We start from the raw sequence: 21,768 nt of genomic DNA on the forward strand, positions 1-21,768 counted from the left end.
TAATGAGTAAAATTTCTTTGTTCAATAAGTCTTAAACAAACCGATTTCAAATTTTATAGTTGCCACTCTTTTTGTCCTTCGCCATTTAACATTTTTCAAATTGACCAGGATTGAAGAAGGAAAATTTTCGACGTTTCTATTTACATTTATATCAGACCATATTCTTTATTTTTATAATCAATGCAAAGCATTTCGAGAAGAAAATCTAAAAACTTTGCTCGGAAATATACGGGGATTTGAATAAATAGTTTTTCTCCTAATTTTCCTTTCTTTAAATGGTGTAAAATATAACTATTCAGCTAATGATTACAAAATACTCTTTCATATTTTTAATGTGTTGGTTGAAATGTAAATAATTCAATCATTAAACATAAAATATTCTGTAAAAGGAAAAGTACTAGATGCCCAATATAAGCTTGATGATGAAATATGTTACGTATATAATTTATTCAAGAATTCACTCGAATATTGGCTTCATCTTAAGTAGGTGATTTAGAATGAATCAGTCTACAAAAATTTTAATTCCACATCAAAAATTAGAAAACAAAAAAGGAACAATTGAACAAGTAATTAGAAAAAAGTTGAACAAGGAGAAAAATTAAAAAAAAATCCAGATAGATATTGTTCAAAGAGGTATCCATCTACCTATTTCTCAACATTTCAAGTACGTGCATAAAAACTGTTAGAATATTACTTCATCCGAACAAATTACGAGAGAGACAACCAACATTACATCCTACCCTACACTGGTAATATTACTTCATCACGTCACCGTTGCGCTGCGCGCGAGCGTTAAGCGTGTGACAAGACCATCGAGATTATCGAGAGAAAGAACAAGAATAGATCCTCAAGGATCTAGAGCAGATGACAGAGGTCTAATCTAAAAGATAAGACTATTCGACATCGAACTTGCTCGGAGAGAGACATTCTTGAGACTATATTAAACTATTAAAACATTATCTGTGTATTAGTGAATACTCTGCTAAACCTATTAATCGAACAGGTTATAGGCTCCAGTGCACGCTTTACTGCGCAACGAGGTAAACACTTATTCTGAAAATCTGTTGTGTACACACGAGAAAAACTTCAATTGAGGTGAGTTGAATTTCAACTTAATTCTGAGGCTAGAGATATTTTATTTAGTTCAGTGAATGGAAATGATTTATTTCATATTAATTGCTGAAATAGAGAATTCCTGTTATACAGTATATACTGTATTTGGAAATAATCTGTTTACCTATTAGTCCGAGAGTCCGTGAGTGCCAGACCTTTTTTTTTAAAGCTGAAAGTTCTTCTATGTGTGTCCCTAGTACAGGTGAGAATGATCCCCACCCATAAAGCTGAGGCAGCGGTGGCTTTGGCAGGTAACAGGTAACAAAGGTTTGTGAAATTTTATCACAAATTGATCATGATAATAGAACTGATTTTTTTTATATTTGACTTTTAATAATATTAAAACTCGCGTTGCTCATTGCCAGACAGTTAGAATGGTTACAAACCTTTGCCGGACACCCCTAAACTATTATAATTTATAATTTTACTTACGTTATATTATAAAACCTGAATTTTATATATAATTTTTTGGGAGCCTATTAAACTATGTTTATAGTTTATCTATAGTAGCCGGACAGTTTCGAATGTTCTATCATCTTGCCAGTGCTAATTACACTGAATGAACGTATACGTTTTGAAAGATCACTTGTCGAGAATACGGTCCCAGACGCATTCAAATTGAGCAGTAATCGGGAGAGCAAGGAGCATATACAGTAACTGGTGCGAGTGAAACAGAGTCCTTGATCTATTGGAGTATACAAAGTTTTAGTGACTTTATCAAAGAATTAAAAAATTCTAATTTTAAAGAAGCTTTAGTTGATTTTTTTATTTTACATTGGGCTTCTGACGAAATGGCGCCGTTTATTGGCAATAAAATGATACATATAAATTTCAGAAAATGTCATTCGTTTACTGTTAATGAGGCCAACAAAGTAATGTCAAATATAAATGAGGAATTGCCTTGCCCAGAGCATGACGAAGCAGACACCAAGATAGTGTATCATGCGTGTAAAATCAATCATGAAGCAAACATTGTGATTCGAACTGTTGACACCGATGTTGCTACTATAATGCTAAGTCATATGCATCGTCTTAATGATAGATCGCACGTTTGGATGCTTACAGGAGCTGGAAATAATTCAAGATATGTGGACCTTACTAAAATACACGCCAAATTAGGAGAATCTATTTGCAGAAGCATACCTGGACTACACGCTTTCACAGGATGTGATTACAATCCTGCATTTTTCAGAAAAGCAAACTCGAAACCGTTCAAATTGTTAAAAAAACATGTAGAATTTCAACAAGCATTCATGAAGTTTGGTGACAGCAATATCATCGAAAATAACAATGAACAAGTATTAATCTTCGATATAATTCAAAGTTTTATATGCTATCTATACAATATGGATAGTATCAATGATGTTGATGCTGCTAGGCTACAAATGTTTATTGATTCGTATACAGTATCCGATGTGAACGAAGCTTTTAATCGAAAAAAGTTTCAAAATTTCGATGCTAGCAGTTTAGCACCTTGCAAAAGTGAGCTATTGCAGCAATTTTTGCGAGCGAATTACATATGTATTATAGCATATGGAACAATGCTCACTTATAAAAACCAACAGCATATAAACCAGTAAATAATGTTTGGATACTGGGAAATAACCATTACTATTTTAAATGGTTTGACCGAATTATTTCAGCGAATCTCTAAAAACAGTTCCAAGTATTTGATAATTATGTTAAATTATTGTACATTCATTTGGGACTGTTTGTAATTAAATTAACTTGGTCTTTTTACTATTGCAGAAACAGAAACAGATGGAGAAGACAATATTGAAGACGATCAATCCACAGAATTTAATAATAGTGACGAGGAATATGGATATATAGACGATAACAATGAAAATGATGAAAATATTGATTCATTGGCTTTATAATTTTAATAGCATTGAAAATAATAAACTTCTTAAAAATGAAAAATGATATCAATTAAATTATTAGATTTTCGACATTATTGACATTGTATTAGAAAAAATTTACTGAGTATTATTTTAAATAATTGTTATTCAAACTGTAACAATTTACTTAATGAAATTTCTGGATTAAGGAAAAAATTAACTGTACAATTTGAAATTAATAACAGTGGATGCGCAGTGAAGAGCCGCAATAGACCAAGCGCTCTGTTTCACTCGCAGTAATTTGTATACGCTCCTTGCTCTCCCGATTACTGCTCACTTTGAATGCGTCTGGCAAGATGATAGAACCTTCGAAACTGTCTGGCTACTATGTAAACATAGTTTAATAGGCTCCCAAAAAATTATATATAAATTTAGGTTTTATAATATAACGTAAGTAAAATTATATATTATAATAGTTTAGGGGTGTCCGGCAGAGGGTTGTTACCATACTAACTGTCTGGCAATGAGCAACGCGAGTTTTGATATCATTATGAATCAAATATAAAAAAATTCAGTTTTATGATGAATTCGAGATGGAATTTTACACACCTTTGTTACCTGTTACCTGCCAAAACCATCGCTGCCTTAGCTTCATGGGTGGGGATCATTCTTACCTGTACTAGGGGCACACATAGAAGAACTTTCAGCTTTTATAAAAATCCGAAGGTCTGGCACTCACGGACTCTTGCTCTATATCTATCAGAGAAGAGAATCAGATGTTTGTATATGTAGAGATTATACAACTTTGATTCTTAATGGTTATTGACCGTTGATGCTTAGAGAAATGAGATATTTTTCTATACACATGTGTTATAGATCTAGATCATGTTCACCATCAAGAGAGTCAATGTTTGTAAATGTAGAGATTTTGTAACTTTGATTCTTAACGGTTATTGACCGTTGATGCTTAGAGAGGTGAGACATTCTACTATACACATGTTTTATAGATTAAGATGATGTTCACCATCAAGAGATTTAGATTATGCAAATGTAGAGATTTTGCAAATTCATTGTCTCAGATGTTTGTTCATCGCTCACATATGTAACTGTTGAGATCTTATATATTCATTGTTAACGAGAGATGTCACATCCACCTTTTGAGAGATTTAGGTGATGTGGATAATTTTAGAGAGTTTACATACCACACCTAGAGGATTGAAGCATGTAGATTTGAAGATTCTACATACATTGCTTGAAGCATGTAAAATTGGATATTCCACATACATAACTCAGAGATTTAGATATTTTGAGAGTATATATTCATCATGCTTGATAAAAAATTTGGGGAATTATTTATTTCACTAAACTACAAGAACTGCAGTATGGTAAGATTAGTGATAATTAATATTTCAGGGCTTCTTTCATACAATGCTTGCTGTGCTGTGTTGTTTGTTTTTAAGCTAGGGATATTATAAGATTCAAGTATTCATCCCGTACCTGTACAGGGTGGGCAAATAAGCGAGGTAAGCGGCTATATCTCAGGAACCACTCATCGTAGAGACTTGCGGTAAAAAATTTTACGACTAAAGTAAACAAAAAAAAACACTGGAAATTGTTTTGAAGTTCATACCTCTACCGCAAGGGGGCGTAATAGCTACCGTCGAGTAGAAAAATGAATTTTACTCGAAAAATTTCCATATTAAGTTGGAAAAAAAATATCATCACTGTGATCCTTGCAAAATTCTCTATCTTTTCGAATTGTCATTTCAGATTTTGCGACATCAAATAAGGGTGGGGGAAAGATAGAAATCTGACTGATTGAAATGTCTGTAACTTCAGTTTGGCTCAACATTTTTGAGCAAATTAGATCTCATTTGAGAGACAACATCTTGTTGATTAAGGAAAAAATATACTCATGATGAATTTGTTTCAGCTGCTTCCGATAGGGAGCGCTAAGTCAGAAGTTCATTGTTTTGTTCATTTTTCCCTGAAATTTCTAATGTTATGATAGGATTTTCTTAACAGAAACAAAAATTTCATTGAAATTGCATGAAAAAACCTGAAGGTCGCAAAGCGATAATTTCAGGCGTTCTGAAGTTATGGCCGAAAGAAGATATTCTTCAACTGATGCACTGCGAAAAACCAAATTGAGTCTTCAAGTTCTAACAGAAACAGAAATCCCATCAAATTTGTATGAAGAAACCAGAAGGTCGCAAAGCGATAGCTTCAGGCGTTCTGGAGTTATGGCCGAAAGAAGACACAATTTAGTTTTTCAGTGCATCAGTTGCAGAATATCTTTTTTCGTCCATAACTACAGAACCCCTGAAGCTATCGCTTTGCGACCTTTTGGTTTTTTCATACAAATTTGATGGGATTTCTGTTTCTGTTAGAACTTGAAGACTCAATTTGGTTTTTCGCATTGCATCAGTTGAAGAATATCTTCTTTCGGCCATAACTTCAGAACGCCTGAAATTATCGCTTTGCGACCTTGAGGTTTTTTTATGCAAATTCAATGAAATTTTTGTTTCTGTTAAGAAAATCCTATCATTACATTTGAAATTTCAGAGAAAAATGAACAAAACAATGAACTTGTGACTTAGCGCTCCCTATCGGAAGCAGCTGAAACAAATTCATAATGAGTATATTTTTTCCTTAATCAACAAGATGTTGTCTCTCAAATAAGATCTAATTTGCTCAAAAATGTTGAGCCAAGCTGAAGTTACAGACATTTCAATCAGTCAGATTTCTATCTTTCCCTCACCCTTATTTGATGTCGCAAAATCGAAAATGACAAATAAAAAAGATAGAGAATTTTCCAAGGTTTACAGTGATGATATTTTTTTTCCCACTTAATATGGAAATTTTTCGAGTAAAATGCATTTTTCTACTCGACGATAGCTATTACGCCCCCTAGCGGTGGAGGTATGAACTTCAAAACAATTTCCAGTGTTTTCTTTTGTTTACTTTAGTGGTAAAATTTTTTACCGCAAGTCTCTACGATGAGTGGATCCTGAGATATAGCCGCTTACCTCGCTTATTTGCCCACCCTGTACAATGGCCATACCTAACTCAACAGGTATTCATTGCAGTGCGTGATACCGCTTTTGAAGTAAGGTGTACATGTACGAGGTGGTGCTGCTTGAAAACTTGATAGTCCTGTTTCGAATTGTATCAGATTGCTGTGCGTCTGAGGCAATTCAGAAGCACGACAAAAAATTTTATATCTTATACCTGGTATTAGATGTACTAAGAGAGCATATAATGCACAAAAATCTTGAAATACATAATATAAATATTTTTGTTCCATAAATCCTGAAATTGAGATGGCAGCCAAAGGAAATCAAGGAAAACCATCGGTGGGTTATGATAGTGATTCAGATTCCATCATTTCCGTAAGTGCAGAAGATAGAGGTTTCATGCAATATTAGCAAAGGGAAAATTGTCAGAACCAATGTAAGTCCGTTTCATGCAATTAATAATTGCCATTTCATTGAGTTTAGCTGACTAGAGCAGTATCAATGAGTGATACCTAAGAGACTAGATGAAAGATGCTAAAGAAAGTTTAGAGTCATTAGACGAAACCTCATTTCGAGATATTAGAGATTTAGAGATCTGAGAGAGGAGAAATTATCGACATTAGAGTTATGAGAATGTTAGAAATTTAGAGTATTAGAAAACCCAGGTATTTAAAAATCAATTCAATTTACAGAGGTAATTGGAGTTGAGAGAAAAAATTATTAGAAAACCCAGGTATTTAAAATTAATTCATATTACAGAGCAGAATTTAAATTCGAAATCTGGATAGACAGTCTAAGATCTGAGCTTTTTGACAAATGATTTGTTGGACGTCATAGCGCCAAGTACGAGTAACCAAACTTGGTCAGAGGCAAACAAATCCAAGAGAAGTAATTGGGTACGAGACATTATCATAAACAGAATTGACGAGAATTATCACAAGGAAATTTTCAATATCAGAGACCCTGTTGAAGTAATTAGAGGTTTGAGGTTCTCCAGGAAGTGCGAGTCAAATCTGACACACACTTCAGGTAAGAGCTCGCTTGTACTCCATCAAAATGGAGAAACACGAATCGGTCGATGATTTCTGTGGAAGATTCGACTCGATAGTATAAGACTATGAAACTTGCGAGGATGTGATTGAGCTACCTCCTCAAACTTTTTCAGAGGCCAACAAATCCAAGAGAAGTAATTGAGTATGAGACATTATCATAAACAGAATTGAGGAGAATTATTAAAAGAAAATTTTCAATATCCGAGACCCTGTTGAAGTAAGTAGAGGTTTGAGGTTCTCCAGGAAGTGCAAGTCAAATGCGACACACACTTCAGGTAAGAGCCCACTTGTACTCCATTAAAATGGAGAAACACGAATCGGTCGATGATTTCTGTGAAAGATTCGACTCGATAGTATGAGAGTATGAAGCATGTGAGGTGTGATTGAGCTAACTGCTCAAAAGATAAGATCTGCACTTTATCAGGCTGTATTACCAGTCATATCCGAGTTACGAAATGCAGATCTGATCGGGAGACAGACCTCAAACCAAGATATAATTTAGACAAGATCAAGACCTCCATCTCTCGATTAGAGGGATCAGAGGCTGAGAAGAGGTCTGAAATTAAAGAGGAGACTCCGAAAGTTCAAAAAGTGCATAAACTAAAATGCTACCGTTGTAACAAAAAGAGACACTGGTCAACTGATTGCAATTTGAGGCAACAGAATAAGTGGTTCTGCTATGGTTGTGGGGCAATCAAGAACCAGAAGAAAGAGGATTGCCTTAACAATGGTGGCACGAACGAGACTAGGCCAGTTTAATCTAGAGGATAGAGTAGAGGTAGAGTGAACAAGCCCAGTTTCAACACTAAGAGACGGAGCCACGTAGACCAGATGAGAATGAGAGAGAGCAAGAGATTCAACAAAGAGTGTCGCTCCAAGGCAAGAAGGGTTGGAAGTATAGAGCATAGAGAAACTAGAACAGGTAAGCTTGATCCAACCATTAACTTCTTTGCAGATTCTGGAGCAACAGACCATATCGTGAATGATAGTCTGATTTTGAGAAACTTTGAGAGTATAAAGAGTGCTAATAAAAACGAGATAGCAGTCATTGTAATCAATGGTAAAGGTGAGTTAATCTCATATTCAGATCCTAGAGATGAGAAAACTAAGAAATTGCAAAATGTATTTGCAGCGAAAGAGATTTCTGAGAATTTACTTTCTTTACGTAAACTCGCAGACTCTGGGTTCAATATTTACTTAGAGTTTACAATAAGGTTAATAATGAAATTGCTTTAGAGAACAATTCCAAGTCCTAAGAGTTTACAATAAGGTTAATAAAGAATTTGTTTCAGAGAACAAGTCCAACTCCTAAGAGTTGACAAGGTTAAGAATGAGATCATTTTAGAGATTCAGTATGAAAAACCGAACTGGATTCTCAACTTCAAATTTATTGTTACAGAGCAACGATAAGCAAAGAAGATGAGATGAGATTGCAATCGCAGATACATTCTAATAACGAGTTATTAGGTTCGGAGGGAGAACCGGAATCTGCGATTGGGAGGGAGAAAGTGTATAATCTCATCTTTTCACCTAAAGAGAAAGTTCTACAAGTTTCAACTGACAAAACAGATTAAATAAAATCCGAGAAACAAAAGAAAATTAGGATTGCAGTCATATCAGTAGAGAGGTAATTAAGATCGACGACTTGGAATCACTCCAAAACTCAGAGAAATTATGTATCGTAAGTGCATTAGAAAATAACTCCTGTAATCCAGAAAAAATCAATGAAGCAATGTTATGACATTGTTGACTTGGACATGCTTCACTTAACTATCTGAAGAGAATGCAGTTAAACGAGAAACTTAAGAACGTCATATATGACGACTCTATTTTAGAATGTGAAGTATGTATCATATCGAAAATGGAGAAACTACCTTTTTAAGAGACGAGAATGAGAGCTGAGAAACAACTTCAGTTGACACACACTGACACGATGAGACTTATTAAACCAACATCTCATCCAGGTCAGTAAAGATTCATTAACGTCTACATAGACTACTATTCGAGACTTGCTAAAGCCTATTCATCAAAAACAAAAGATGAGTTGGCTGAAGCATTAGCAATTCTTAATATCAACAAGAAACTTGTTGGAGAAAAATGAGAAGGTGTGTTATATCGAGTACTGAGTAGAGAAAATATAGAGAACGAGTTTGCAGCTCCATATACGCCTGAACATAATTGTGTAGCGGAGAGGTTTAACTCGACGATCCAAAAGAAGGTTCGTACATACATGTTTGCTTCCAGACTACCTAAGAGTATGTAGAAGATTGCTGTTGATGCATCTATAGATGCGTACAACAGAACACACAAGTCTATCAGATATCAAACACCATTGACAAAGTTTGCACCAAATGCAAAATGCCACTTTGATCAAATTGAGAGATTTGGATGTATTTGTATGTATTATTATATATTGTAATGTTTGCATATATTAAGATTCCAAAACCCAGCTTGAAATTTGGACAATGTGCCCTGAAAGCTGTCCTAGTGGGTTATACCGCTACAGGATACTTGACGTGGCATACAAGCTCGGGAAAGCCCTTTGAATCTCAACATGTGAGATTTAACGAGAAACTTGTCTACAAAGATGTTTATAGAAATAAACAAATCGATGACACTAGAGAAAAATTAGAGACCCAGGAAAATATAATTGACTTGGATTGGATGAAAAACTCCAAAGAGCCAAAATAAAGGGACTGCCGATAAAAAGGCAAGTACCCTACTACACGAAGAGAAAATTAGAGGAAAATGGCCTTATACGATACAAGGTAATATTAGTCATACGAGGCTTTAAGGTCAAAAATATTTATGACCTTAAATAGACATGTGCACCAGTATCTAGACTGTATGTATGATTTACATGCTTGTCAATTAGATGTAAAAACCTGCCTCTTTTAAATGGCACTATAGAGGAGATCTATATGGAGATTCTTGAAGGAGTAGACATCGACAATGAGATCAAACGATCTTATGTATGTAAACTCCGGAAAGCCCTCTATGGACTGAAGATAAGTCCAAAGAGATGTAATAAGAGATTCACTGAAGAGATCAAGAAACTTGGTTCAAAGGATGATCTACATGATGATCTACTTGTTTATATACTTGGAGGAGAAATGATAAAGTGGTACTACTAGTCATATATGTAGATGATATATTGCTAGCTAGTAACTGAAAAAACTTTCTAGGTATAAATATAGAGAGAAACCGAGAGAAGAGAGGTATATAAATCGATCAATTAAATTAAACCATTAATAAATCCAACAAAAACACTTGACCAAAATAATTTTTAGATTAGAATGTTTAGATATTGCTCCAAGTGGTATCCATCTACCTACTTTTAAACATTTCAAGCACGTGCATAAAGATGTCTTTATAGAACTTAATATATTTCTGATGTTTCTAAAGCATTCACAATTCTTCAATTGATTCATTGATATTCGTGTTTTCCACTGGAAAAAATCCTTTGGTGGATTAGGGGATCGAACGCATCCAACGCAATCGTACAAAAATTGGATTTTATTTGAAATACGATTGATCAAATTTTATTGACAATATTTGAATCACCTTGTAATGATATTTCTCAAATTCGAGAGATACACGATATTCCTACATCATTCTACTACAAAAAAATTAATCGAGTCCAATCATATGATATTTATAGTGAAAATTATTCACATAATAGTGAGTGGAAATTTTCTTATTTTTTGTTTTTTTTTTCAATATTTCGAATTAGGACTAACGCAAGAATTTGAGGAGAGATTGAAAACGTAAATAATGTTAATATATAAAAACTAAAATAAAAAAAGGTTTTCTTGAAAAACATTTTATCATTTCTTGTATAACTGGAAGTGCCGTAGCTTCGAAAATATTTTAACTGAATAGGGAATCATGAATAATATATGATTCTGAAAGGTTAGAAAATAACTAACCTCTAAAACCTCTGTTTTGACAGTTATCAAAACGTATTGGGATTAGTGAGCGTAATTCGTATGGGTTTCACCTCGACTCTTTTCTGTATATAAATAAATAAATAATTCAAAGTCGCTCAGACTAATGGCGTCCGCTGACTAAACATGTTGAGCAAGCGCTCACTGATCAGATTCGTCCAACTTTCCGCTGAACGCAGCCATAACTGTGTGAACTACTCTTTTGCAACTGTTTCAATATTCAGATTATCGACTACGTCTGCGCGAAGGTAGGTCGACAGTTCTGCTGAACGCCAGCACAGCACAGCAACATGGTAACATCACAGTATAGGAACTATATATAGTTTCTATACTGTGGTAATATCTCCCCTTTTCTGGCTACGCCCGTGGAAGGGATAATGAACAGGTTTTAAACCTAATGAAAGAGGAAGAACTTTTTCTGCCTATTGTATACGCATACACGCATTGACAATATTTTGGGAATTAGCCTACAAACCTTCATTTTGATTATTGCATTCATATTGTCAATAACATTTTCTTGTTGCTCATTAGTTGAGTTGAGTTCTTGTATAGCAGTCTTGTTGCGTCTTATTGCTTTAGCAAGTTCTTCAACCAGTGCTCTGAGCTCGTCTCTTTCTCTTAAAATTATACTTTCTTTCTCCTTCATTTTGATGGAGAATTCTTTGAGCTCCTGTTCTATGCAGCTACATCTATAGAAAGAAAAACGTGGATAATAAGTACTATGATGTATGAATCAATGGAAGCATCAGAAATTATGATAAAACGAGTAAAACCAAACATTATTGGGGTGTATGACGATCAGATTACAGTGTTATCATCGAAAGCTTACTGCGAAAGACGAATTATAAATTAATAATCATTCGATGAATGATGATAAGACCTATGTATATTAATTCGGTGATCTTCAACAGGTTTCTAGGTCAGGGATTTATTCACAAAACCAACTTTCTGTAAAAAAGGCCAACTAGTTTCGACTTTATTTCAAAGTCTTCATCAGGGCTCTGAAATGGAACAACAAGAACTACAATCAAATACATTGTAATTTCGTGCATCTGTATTTGATTGTAGTTCTTGTTGTTCCATTTCTTTCTTTCTTTTTTACAGAAAGTTGGTTTTGTGAATGAATCCCTGACCTAGAAACCTGTTAGAGATCACCGAATTAATAATCATTATAAATTTTTTTTTTAATACTAAGAAGTTTTCAGCCCAAAATAATTTTATTCTAATCGAAATTAGTTCAGCAAGAACGTTGTTGAAACGTTAGAAATTCGAATTTTGTTTTTATGGTTTGAAACGTAACTTGACTTGAGGATGATTTTTGTGCGATATACTGAATAACCAGGCTCAGGAATTCAAGAGACACTCTAAACTGCACAGTTTGTCCACAAGTTTAAATGATCAGACTTGAAGGGAATGACGATTTATTGATTATAATCTGAGCTTCTATGCTATTTTCAATGATAACAATATTAGTTATTATTATTATTTTCAGGTCATCCGCAGTCATTGAGTTTCGCTGGAATTTCCTCCAGTAGGCAAGTTTCGATTGGTCATCCCATGGAATTCAATTATAAGTTGAACAGAATTTATGGAAGTAATTTTTCATTGTGAATTGAATAATTCGAATTCATGTTTGCTTTTAGAACATTATTCCATTATTGCAGACTTTTCTGTGGCGTCATGGAGACAGGTGACTTCTTTATCGAGTGCCATCCAAGGTTGAGTTGATATGCCAGTTTGCAAATGGTAATATGATTCTTGTTGTGCGTAGTCAGGAACTGATGATGTTGTATTATGAGTTGTTATTAAATTCTTAATTCTTAAATTCTGTTTTCGACTCCTCGGTATAGAACTGAACAAGAAAGTTTGTGACGGGGTCTTGATGAAGTTCCCGCTTTGACAGGATGACTGAAAGTTTACAAATCTTGTTTATAGGTCACCTGATCTCTTTTTCATCTTTCTTGAAGGACCATAGGATTTTTCTAAGTTATTGACCGATCTTGAATTGCTCTTTTATTCTATCTTCCATGGCGGCTGTTGAAGAAAAAGAGAATTTATACAGGGTGTCCCGGCTAGAATGCGACAAACGGATACCATGAATGAAGGTCATCATGGAGGACTCGTATCAAGAGGTTTCGATCACCTGAGTGCCTTAGTTTGGGATTGTTAGAGTATTACTTCATCTGAACAAATCCCGAGAGAGGCAACCAACATTACTCGCTACCTATTCTTGTTACTTCATCTCACGACCGTAGCGCTGCTAGCGCTCAAGCGAGTTACGAGGCCATCGAGAGGAAGAACAAGAAAGACCTTCAATGATCGAGAGCAAATGTCAGCGATATAACCTGAGTTAGCAAGTCCTTTCAAAACTTCCCTTCTGAACAGAGCTTGCTTAGAGACTAGCTAGAGTGTTTAATAATAAACGATTAATATCAACAACTGTGTATTAGTATCTTATATACCTTAAATATATTCCAATAGGTTATAGGCTCAGTGCACGCTTTAAACTGCGCAACGAGGTAAACAACTGTTCTGTACACACGAGAAAAATATTGAGGTGAGTTGAATTTCAACAAAATTACAATACTAGATATTTTATTTAGTTCAGTGAATGGAAATGAATTATTTCACATTCATTCCTGAAATAGAGAATTCCTGTTATACAGTATATATTGTATTTGGAAATAATGTGTTTACCTTTCTATTAGAGAAATGAGATATTTTACTATACACATGATTTATAGATTTAGATTCAGAGGTTGAAATTTAGTTTTACTGTAGTGATTTTGCTAACATACTGTCTGTTTTAGATTTGAAGATTCTACATACAGCACCTAGAGGTTTGGTAATGTAAAATTGGATGTTTCACATTCCACATAAATAAGCCAGAGATGTAGATATTTTGAAAGTATATATATTCATAATGCCTGATAAAATTTTGGGGAACTATTTATTTCACTAAACTACAAAAACTGCAGTATGGTAAGATTAGTGATAATCAATATTTCAGGGCTTCTTTCATACAATGCTTGCTGTGCTGTGTTGTTTGTTTGTAAGCTAGGGTTATTATAGAATTCAAGTATTCACCCCGTATCTGTACAATGGCCATACCTAACTCAACAGGTATTCATTGCAGTGCGTGATACCGCTTTTTGTAGTAAGGTGTATATATATGAGGTGGTGATATTTTGAAAACTTCATAGCCTGTTTCGAATTGTATTAGATTGCTGTGCGTCTGAGACAATTCAGAAGCACGAAACATAATTTTATATCCTATACCTGGTAGTAGAAAATATTAGATGTACTAAGAGAGCATATAATTCACAAAAATTGCTTGAAATACATGATATAAATATTTTTGTTTCATAAAACCTGAAATAGATGGCAGCCAAAGAAAATCAAGGAAACCCATTGGTGGAGTATGATAGTGATTCAGATTCCAGCACTTCCATAAGTGCAGAACACAGAGGGTTCATACATAACGAGGAAAGAGAGAATTGGCAGAACCAACGTAAGTTTCTTCTGAGATTAATAGTTGCCATTTACTTGATTTTACTTGATTAGAGCAGTATCAATGAGTGATACTTAAGAGACTAAATGAAATATTTTAGAGAATTGACCCCTTTTGAGATATTAGAGATTTGAGAGAGGAGAAATTGTCGACAATAGAGAGAGTAGAGTTATGAGAATATAAGAGTATTAGAAAACCCAGGTATATAAAAATTAATTCATGTTACAGAGGTAACTAGTATTATGAGAATAATTTTTATTAAATTTTAGAGATTTAGAGTTGTGAGAATATTTTTTTAGAGGTTAATTTTAGAGATGTAGAGTGTGAGAGAACCCAGGTTTATAAAACAAATCCATGTTACAGAGGGATCCGAAAATGTAGGACAAAACAATGAAATTAACCTAGTAGAAAATATAACAATTCAAGATGCTGGAGAACGGCTGAGATTGTTAGAGAATAGGACTGAAGAGGTGGCCAAGAGGAATAAAGTGATGGCTGATCAATTACTAGAGTCCTCCATTATATTGAAGGAAGTGATGAACAGTGCTAGACAAATGGTACAGGCTCTAACACAGCTATCACAAAACAATCTGGAAGCAGAGAAAACCCGTCTCAAAATTATCGAAGAAAAGAACAGGAACCTTGTTCAAGCGGAAGCTCAAGCCCCAAAAAGAAAAACCACGGAAGACAATGGGACCGCGGCAAAAAGGGCAAAAACTTCTGTGGACAACAGCTCAAACCAGGAAGAAGGATCGAGAGACTTGTCGGAGCAAGAGCTGCTTAGCTACAAGATGAGTATTAAGAGGGAATATAAGCTCAAGAAAAATGCAAATTTTGAGATCTGGATCGACAGTCTGAGATCCGAGCTTTTGACAAATGATTTGTTGGATGTCATAGAGCCAAGTTCGAGTGACCACACTTGGTCAGAGGCAAACAAATCCAAAAGAAGCAATTGGGTACGAGATATAATCATCAACAGGATTGACGAGAACTACCATAAGAAAATTCTCAATATCCGAGATCCTGTTGAGATAATCAGAATTTTGAGGTCCTCCAGGAAGTGCGAATCAAATGTGACGCACACTTCAGTCAGATCTCGCTTGTACTCCATCAAAATGGAGAGACACGAAACAGTAGATGATTTCTGTGAAAGATTTGACTCAATAGTGAGAGAATATGAAGCGTGTGAGGATGTGATCGAGCTCACCGCCCAAGAGATGAGATCTGCTTTTTACCAGGCTGTATCACCAGTCACACCCGAACTAAGAAATGCAGATCTGATCCGGAGACAGACCTCAAATCAAGAAATGACCCTAGATGAGATCAAGACTTTCATCTCTCGATTAGAGGCTGAGAAAAGGTCTGAGATTAAAGAGGAGATCCCAACAATTCAACGGGTACAAAAATTGAAATGCTTCCGCTGCAACGAAGAGGGACACTGGTACTGCTTCGGCTGTGGGGAAATCAAGAGCCATAAGAAGGAGGATTGCCCTAACAACAGTAATACGAACAAGACTAGGCCTGTTAAATTCAGAGGATCGAGTGGAGGCAGGTTAATCAAGTCGAGCTTCAACACGAAGACGAGGACTACGAGACAGGGCCACATAGGCCAGAGGAGAATGAGAGGAAACGGAAGACTCGTCAAAGATGTTCATGTCAAGGCAAGAAGGGTTGGAAGTATAGAGTCGAGAGAACCCAAAAACAAAACAGGTAAGCTCAGTCGAACCATTACCTTCATTGCAGATTCTGGAGCAACACACCATATCGTAAATGATAGTCTGATTTTGAGAAATTTTGAGAGATGTCAAAATACGAGTATAAAGAGTGCTAATAAAAAGGAGATAGCAGATATTGTAATCGATGGTAAAGGTGAGTTAATCTTGGATTCAGATTTTAGAGGTGAGAAAACGATGAAATTGCAAAATGTATTTGCAGCCAAAGATGTTTCTGAGAATTTGCTTTCCTTACGTAAACTTGCAGACTCTGGGTTCAAGATTTACCTAGATAACAAAGTTCTAAGAGTTTACAACAAGGTTAATAATGAGATTGTTTTAGAGGGACAGTATGAAAAACCGAACTGGATTCTAAACTTCAAAGTGAGAAAGCAGACTTCCGATGAAACTGAAACTGAAAATCAGTACGAAGTTTATTGTTGCAGAGCAACGATAAGCGAAGAAGATGAGATGAGCTTGCAATCGCAGACACATTCCAATAACCAGTTATTAGGTTCGGAGGGAGAACCGGAATCTGCGATTGGGAGGGAGAAAGAGAATAATCTCATCTCTTCACCTAAAAAGAAAGTTCTACAAGTGTCAACTGACGAAACAGACGAAATGAAATCTGAGCAACAAGAGAAAAATTGGGACTGCAGTCATATCAGTAGAAATGTAATTAAGATCGATGACTTGGAATCACTGCAAAACTTAGAGGAATTATGTATCGTAAGTCCATTAGACAATAACTCATATAATTCAGGAAAAATTAACGAAGCAATGTTATGGCATTGTAGACTTGGACATGCTTCACTTAACTATCTTAAGAAAATGCAGAAGTTAAATGACAAACTTAAGAAAGTCATATTTGACGAATCTATTTTAGAATGTGAAGTATGTATTATGTCAAAAATGGAGAAACTACCGTTTAAAGAAACTAGAATGAGAGCTGAGAGACAACTCCAGCTGATACACACTGACACGATGGGACCTATCAAACCACCATCTCATCCAGGTCAGAAAAGATACATTAACGTCTACATAGATGATTATTCGAGACTTGCTAAAGCCTACTCATTAAAAACAAAGGACGAGTCGGCTGAAGCATTAGAAAAATTCCTAATATCAACAAGAAACTTTTTGGGGAAAAATGAGAAGGTGTGTTACATCAGGTCAGATCAAGGAACAGAATTTACCGGAAAGAAATTCCTAGAAGTACTAAGTAGAGAAAATATAGAGAACGAGTTTGCAGCACCATATACGCCTGAACACAACGGAGTAGCAGAAAGGTTTAACTCTACAATCCAAAAGAAGGTTCGTGCATACATGTTTGATTCCGGACTACCTAAGAGTATGTGGGAGCTTGCTGTTGATGCATCTATACATGCGTACAACAGAACACCACACAAGTCTATCGGATATGAAACACCATTGACAAAGTTTGTACCAAATGCAAAATGCCACTTTGATCAAATCAAGAGATTTGGATGTATTGCATACGTAAAAATTCCAAAACCCAGCTTGAAATTTGGAGAACGTGCCCTGAAAGCTGTCTTAGTGGGCTACACCGCTACAGGATACTTGATGTGGCATCCAAGCTCCGGAAAGTTCTTCGAATCTCGACATGTGAGATGTAACGAGAAACTTGTCTACAAAGATACTCGAAGACACAAGAGCAAAATTAGAGACCCAGGAAAATATAATAGACTGGGATTGGATGAAAAACATTGAAGAGACCAATGAGGAACAACAAGAGGTAGAGCTGGCTGAACCGAGGAAACGAGGCAGGCCTAGAAAAGAAACTGAATCAAATATTCCAAAACTTGGAGATACAGTTAACACCTCGAAACCATATACGAGGAGTCAAAATAAGGGAAATGCCGATGAAAAGGCAAGGAATCTGGTACACTTAGAGAAAACCGTAGAGGATGTAAGCTATGCGAGGTTTCTTAATTACTCTGAGAATAATATTTTAGAGAAATATGAGAAAACCGATAGAGAAGAAGAAATGAGGCTTTATCTCATTTCTTCATTATATAAAGAACCAATAAAATTTGAGGAAGCTATAAATTCTAAAGAAGGCCACTTATGGAAGAAAGCTATAAAAGAAGAAATTGATTCCATGATACAAAACAAGGTTTGGATTTTGGTAGATAAAAGGAATCTTCAAATATCTGGAAAACGGGCAAACATTATAGACTCGAAATGGGTATTTAAGAGAAAATTAGAGGCAAACGGCCTTACACGATATAAGGCAAGATTAGTCATACGAGGCTTCAAGGACAAAAATATTTATGACCTTAAAGAGACGTATGCACCAGTATCAAGACTTCCTGTAATTAGAGCTACATTCGCAATAATAAATAAGTATGACTTACATGCTTGTCAATTAGATGTAAAAACTGCTTTTCTAAATGGCACTATAGAGGAGGAAATTTATATGGAGATTCCAGATGGAGTAGACATCGACAATGAGATCAAACGATCTCATGTATGTAAACTCCAGAAAGCTCTCTATGGACTAAAGATAAGTCCAAAGCGATGGAATAAGAGATTCACCGAAGAAATCAAGAAACTAGGTTTGGAGAATGATTTACATGAGCCCTGCTTATATACTTGGAGGAGAAATGGTAAAATGGCAGTACTAGTCATATATGTAGATGATATACTGCTAGCCAGTAATGACATAGAAAAACTGCAAGAAATAAAAGACCATTTGCGAGCAGCATTTGAAATGAAGGATCTGGGAGAAGCTAAAAACTTTCTAGGTATAAATATAAAAAGAAACCGAGAAGATAGATATATAAAAATTGATCAATCAAATTATACTTTGAATATATTAGAGAGATTTAATATGAATGATTGCAATGCTCAAAATACTCCTATGGTAACCAGACAGGTAGAAAACAGGATTAAGAAAAATCAATCAGCAAATCAACAAGATGACTCAGATGAACAAGAGATGAAGAGAGTTCCTTATAGAGAAGCGATTGGTAGCCTAATGTATCTCTCAAATGGTACACGGCCAGATATAACATTTGCCGTTAACTATTTAGCGAGAAAACAACTAAAGCCCACCGAAGCTGATTGGAAAGATGTAAAGAGGATCTTCAGGTATTTGAAAGGTACTGTGAATTTGGGCCTTAAATTCAAACTCAAACTGAAGGCTTAGAAGCATTTACCGATGCAAGCTTTAGGGACCATACTGACTCTTCATCAACTGGAGGGTATGTTATTACATTGTTTGGAGATGTAATAGCTTGGAGAAGCCATAAACAAACATATGTCACATTGTCCACCTGTCAAGCCGAATACCTAGCTATGAGTGATGCGTGTCAAGAATTAATATCTCTCGATAAGGCACTTAGATTTGTGGTAGGAAAAACTATGTTTCCTATAACAGTCTGGTGTGATAACAAATCCGCTGGAGACTGCACCAAGAAAGATGGTAGCCACAAACTAAAAGTATTTGATGATCATTTAGAGGTAATAAATGACGACCTACTACATAGAGAGAAATCTGGACTTAGAAGACACATGGCTGAAACACATGGTGATTTCATAAAACAATGTGTTGAAGAAAAGAAAATCACAGTGAGATGGATTCCAACCAAGGAGAATGTGGCTGACATAATGACAAAACCTTTACCATCAGACGGTCATAAGAGATTGACTCAAAAACTTATGACTTAATTGAATTTTTGTTTTCAGAATATTTCTAGAGTATAAGCTTATTGAATTCTGTTTACAGATTAATCTTAGAGTGGATAATGCTGGTTGTAGTTCGATGAAGGGAGGGAGTGTTAGAGTATTACTTCATCTGAACAAATCCCGAGAGAGGCAACCAACATTACTCGCTACCTATTCTTGTTACTTCATCTCACGACCGTAGCGCTGCTAGCGCTCAAGCGAGTTACGAGGCCATCGAGAGGAAGAACAAGAAAGACCTTCAATGATCGAGAGCAAATGTCAGCGATATAACCTGAGTTAGCAAGTCCTTTCAAAACTTCCCTTCTGAACAGAGCTTGCTTAGAGACTAGCTAGAGTGTTTAATAATAAACGATTAATATCAACAACTGTGTATTAGTATCTTATATACCTTAAATATATTCCAATAGGGATATACAGGGTGATGTTCATCTCATGAGTGAAATTTCACAGTTCAATAACTTTTGAACTAATCGACCGAATAATTTCAAATTTTGAAGTTTTGTCACCCATTACTAGCGCCTTTCCTCAATATTTCTGAAATCGAGTAAATCAGATCCAGACTAAGAACATTTTAGACTTTTCCTATTTTCGTGAATATTGGATCACGTGAACATTATGATTTTTAATAATAATTCATTATTATTATTATTGTTCGTTTTCGTAATCATAAAGAATTAATTCATGATAAAAATTCTAAATCTCTGTTTGGCTCGGTCATTCAGGGTGATCAATAAAAATTTCCCTGAGAGTGATTTTTTTTAGTTCCATAACTTTTCAATTAATCCACTGAATAATTTCAATTTTTGAAGTCTTTTCAGCCTTTGGTATCCCCTTCCTTCACAATTTCTGAAATCGAATAAATCAGATTCGGACTAGGAAAATTTTCGCCTTTTTCTATTTTCGTGAATATTGGATCACCCTGTACGTTGATATCATGATTTTTCTTGTTTTCTTAATCACAAAGATTCAATTCTGTAGCTGTGATCAGCACTATCAATAAACATTCCCTCATGAAAGAAATTTCGTAGTTCAAGAAATCTTGAATTTATCGGTAAATTATTTCGAGAACCACAGTTTTTTTACACTTCATGAATGCTTTCCCTGTATTTTGCTCAAATTATTCAAGAAAACTTCTAATCAACAAACTGAATGAAGAACAAAACAAAAACAGCAACTGAATTGAATAACTTGAACTTGAAAACAATGAATCAAACAAAAAATAAATAAAATATTTTCAGTTGAGCAGGAAATCCTCAAATTAGTATTTCTCCATTTCAACACAATTTTGAGCACGTTGACATAGTGTCACAGCTTTAATAATATATCTAAAACATCAATAATTCTTTGTAGCAAATGCTCCCTTGTTAGTCTGTAGACCTCATCATAATGAATAATCCAAGGGTGTCAGATAAAGGGATCGAGAAGGCGAAGCCACATTTCCACCTCTGCCAATCCATTTGTTCTCAACAGACAAATATTCACGCACTTTTTTTGATTAGTGCGCATTAGATCCATCATGTTGCAACTACAACGTTTCCATTGAAATGTTTTTTAACAAACAAAATTATGTTTCTGAAAATTTTCATAAATTCTCCTACAACGATTGTTGTATACACCGCACTATATACTTATAGAGAATCTAACTTGGGACTTTTTATGTATCACTGATTTTGGATTATCATGAGTCCATACGTGAAAATAATTGTTTATTCCATTAGTAGTGAATAGCGAACTGCAAAATTCGAAATAATTTTTCCGACAAGTTCAAGATTTATTGAACTATGAAATTTCACTCATACGAGAATGTTTATTGATCACCCTGTATGACGTGCTGAGCAGAAGATTTAGAATTTTCACAATGAAT

General features: G+C 35.1%; 2 protein-coding genes across 4 annotated transcripts in view; one reads left to right on the top strand and one right to left on the bottom strand.

Annotated features, from left to right (window-relative positions):
• LOC123680696 (golgin subfamily B member 1-like) overlaps window positions 1-21,768 on the bottom strand; it is a 93,725-nt gene that overhangs the window by 22,970 nt on the left and 48,987 nt on the right. Inside the window, exon 7 of the mRNA XM_045618728.1 lies at window positions 11,446-11,659. Coding sequence (XP_045474684.1) covers window positions 11,446-11,659 — 214 coding nt within the window. The remainder of the gene's footprint in view (window positions 1-11,445; window positions 11,660-21,768) is intronic.
• LOC123680695 lies at window positions 853-20,293 on the top strand. 3 transcript variants are annotated; one of them, XM_045618726.1, is made up of 6 exons: window positions 853-1,095; window positions 12,463-12,564; window positions 12,635-13,527; window positions 13,781-13,952; window positions 14,352-14,481; window positions 14,845-19,339. In XM_045618726.1, exons 4-6 carry the CDS (start codon window positions 13,950-13,952, stop codon window positions 17,922-17,924), a joined length of 3,213 nt encoding a protein of 1,070 aa, XP_045474682.1. In that variant the 5' UTR covers window positions 853-1,095; window positions 12,463-12,564; window positions 12,635-13,527; window positions 13,781-13,949; the 3' UTR covers window positions 17,925-19,339. The 3 variants fall into 3 exon arrangements, 2 of the variants coding, with proteins under 2 accessions (XP_045474682.1, XP_045474683.1); XM_045618727.1 differs by lacking the exon at window positions 13,781-13,952 and having other exon boundaries at window positions 12,463-13,527; XR_006747554.1 differs by lacking the exons at window positions 853-1,095; window positions 12,463-12,564; window positions 12,635-13,527; window positions 13,781-13,952; window positions 14,845-19,339 and adding an exon at window positions 19,945-20,293 and having other exon boundaries at window positions 14,343-14,481.

This window comes from Harmonia axyridis, chromosome 5 (genome assembly GCF_914767665.1).
Source record: "Harmonia axyridis chromosome 5, icHarAxyr1.1, whole genome shotgun sequence".
Classification (NCBI taxonomy): Eukaryota; Metazoa; Arthropoda; class Insecta; order Coleoptera; family Coccinellidae; genus Harmonia; species Harmonia axyridis.